The sequence below is a fragment of the Monopterus albus genome, unplaced genomic scaffold, assembly GCF_001952655.1.
Source record: "Monopterus albus unplaced genomic scaffold, M_albus_1.0 scaffold193.1, whole genome shotgun sequence".
Lineage (NCBI taxonomy): Eukaryota > Metazoa > Chordata > Actinopteri > Synbranchiformes > Synbranchidae > Monopterus > Monopterus albus.
Window position 1 is genome coordinate 614,036 of NW_018128073.1, and position 1,742 is coordinate 615,777.

At 45.1% G+C, this 1,742-nt stretch overlaps 1 protein-coding gene across 1 annotated transcript in view; it reads right to left on the reverse strand.

The window, feature by feature from the left end:
- Position 1: 1 nt before the first annotated feature.
- The window catches only part of basp1 (brain abundant, membrane attached signal protein 1), a gene marked incomplete at its 3' end in the record, with an annotated part of 12,473 nt that continues 10,732 nt past the window's right edge, over positions 2-1,742 (reverse strand). The window contains exon 2 of the mRNA XM_020617686.1: positions 2-509. Coding sequence (XP_020473342.1) covers positions 2-487 — 486 coding nt within the window. The remainder of the gene's footprint in view (positions 510-1,742) is intronic.

Below are 1,742 nucleotides of genomic sequence, written 5' to 3' on the forward strand. Positions count from 1 at the left end.
CCTCGGCGGGCTTGGGTTCAGGTGAGGCAGCAGGGGCCGCCTCGGCTTTGGTTGCTGGTGCCGCGGGGGCCTCAGTCTTTTTGGTAGCAGCCTCATCTTTGCTCTCGGCTGCTGCGGTCTTGGACTCAGGCTCCTTGGTGGCAGGGGCTGGGACAGGGGCAGTTGGTTTCTCCTCGGCCTTGGGCTCTGCACTCTTGGGCGCCTCTGTTTTCACCTCCGCATTGGCAGCAGATTTCTCAGACTCCTGTGCAGCAGGGGCTGCATTCTTCTCCTCTTTGGATGCTGCAGCTTCTGCCGCCGGTGCCTCCTTGGCCGCCGCATCATTTGCTACCTCCTTAGTGTCAGCAGCAGCCTGGGCCTCATCTTTGTTCTCTTTCGTTGCCTCGCTCTCCTCAGCAGAAGCCCCCTCTGCTTTGGCATCCTTGTCTTTGGTCTTATCATCATTTACATTGTATCCCTTCTTCTTTTTGCTGAGCTTTCCTCCCATTTTGGATCTCTGGCCTCTGAAACTGCAGGAAACATAAATGAAGTTTAGTATTAAAAGAAACAATTACCTTCATTCATTAAGAAAATGTAATCAGTGCAGTCAGGTGCAAACACTAAACCAACAAACAGCAGAAATGTGACCACAACAAAGTCTTGAGCACTTTTGAAGCTCCTGTTAGAAATAATAAGTGACACAGTAAGTGAGGTTTCAAGCATGGCTCTTCTTCAGGGGATGATTTTTAATGAACGGCAGTCAGTCTCTCTCTCTGTGGCGGTGTGCAAGAGCTTCCATAAGAAGAGAGAGTTGCCCAGCGTCATATTTTTGTCAAGTCAGGCAAAGCTTATTTAAACATGAGGAGAAAACGGAACAAGTTCAAATGTTATAAATAGAGATGGTTTTACTTGCATATTCCATCATCTTGAACCTCTCAGATCAAGGACTTGCAATTAAGAATGCATAAAAACTGCATCCACAGCTGAGATGCCAAACTCAAGAGCAGATTAAAGCACATGTCCCTGTGACACCCTATGAAGCGGCCTTTAAGCTGCTAAAGTTGGCAAATGCAGTTCACACTGCACAGGCAGCATTACTTTACCTGGAGTCTGTGTAGTGATTGCAACATTGCTGTCAAAATGCCATTCAGCACCTTGACTCATGGGACAGACATCTGTCAACAAAAGGTCACATTTAGGTGTTTTTATTCCCCAGTAAAGGTACAAGAACTTGCACACTAGCAGCTATTTTTAATCCTGCTTACACTATGACAGGCAGAAAGTTTACTGTCATCACTCCCCAGTTTCTCCTATGCAGAGCTTGTGGTAAGCGACAGAGCCAAACACCGGATATTCTGCATTCATTGAAAGGTTACGTTCATCCAAATGAACATGAACCGATCCTCTCACTGCCAGATTCAAACAGTGGTGAAGGCAAAGCGATTTTCACTTGTGGCGCTAAACTCATAGGAAAAATAGACATTTAAAGTAGTGATGCACCAAAATGAAAATTCTGGGCCGAAACCGAAACCGAAAATTTAGGATGCACTTGGCCGAAAACCGAAACGAAACCGAAAATGGCTTCTTTTAAAAACTTCAAATTTTTAAAACATGCTTACTCTATAATTGTGTATGTATGTATATATATATTGGCTTGGTATGTTGCATATTGCAACTTTGGTGTCCTCATCTGAAACTTCAAAATCCTTCCATATTGCTGACATGCTTTGTCATTGATGGGGAGACGCGTGATATAACAGCTC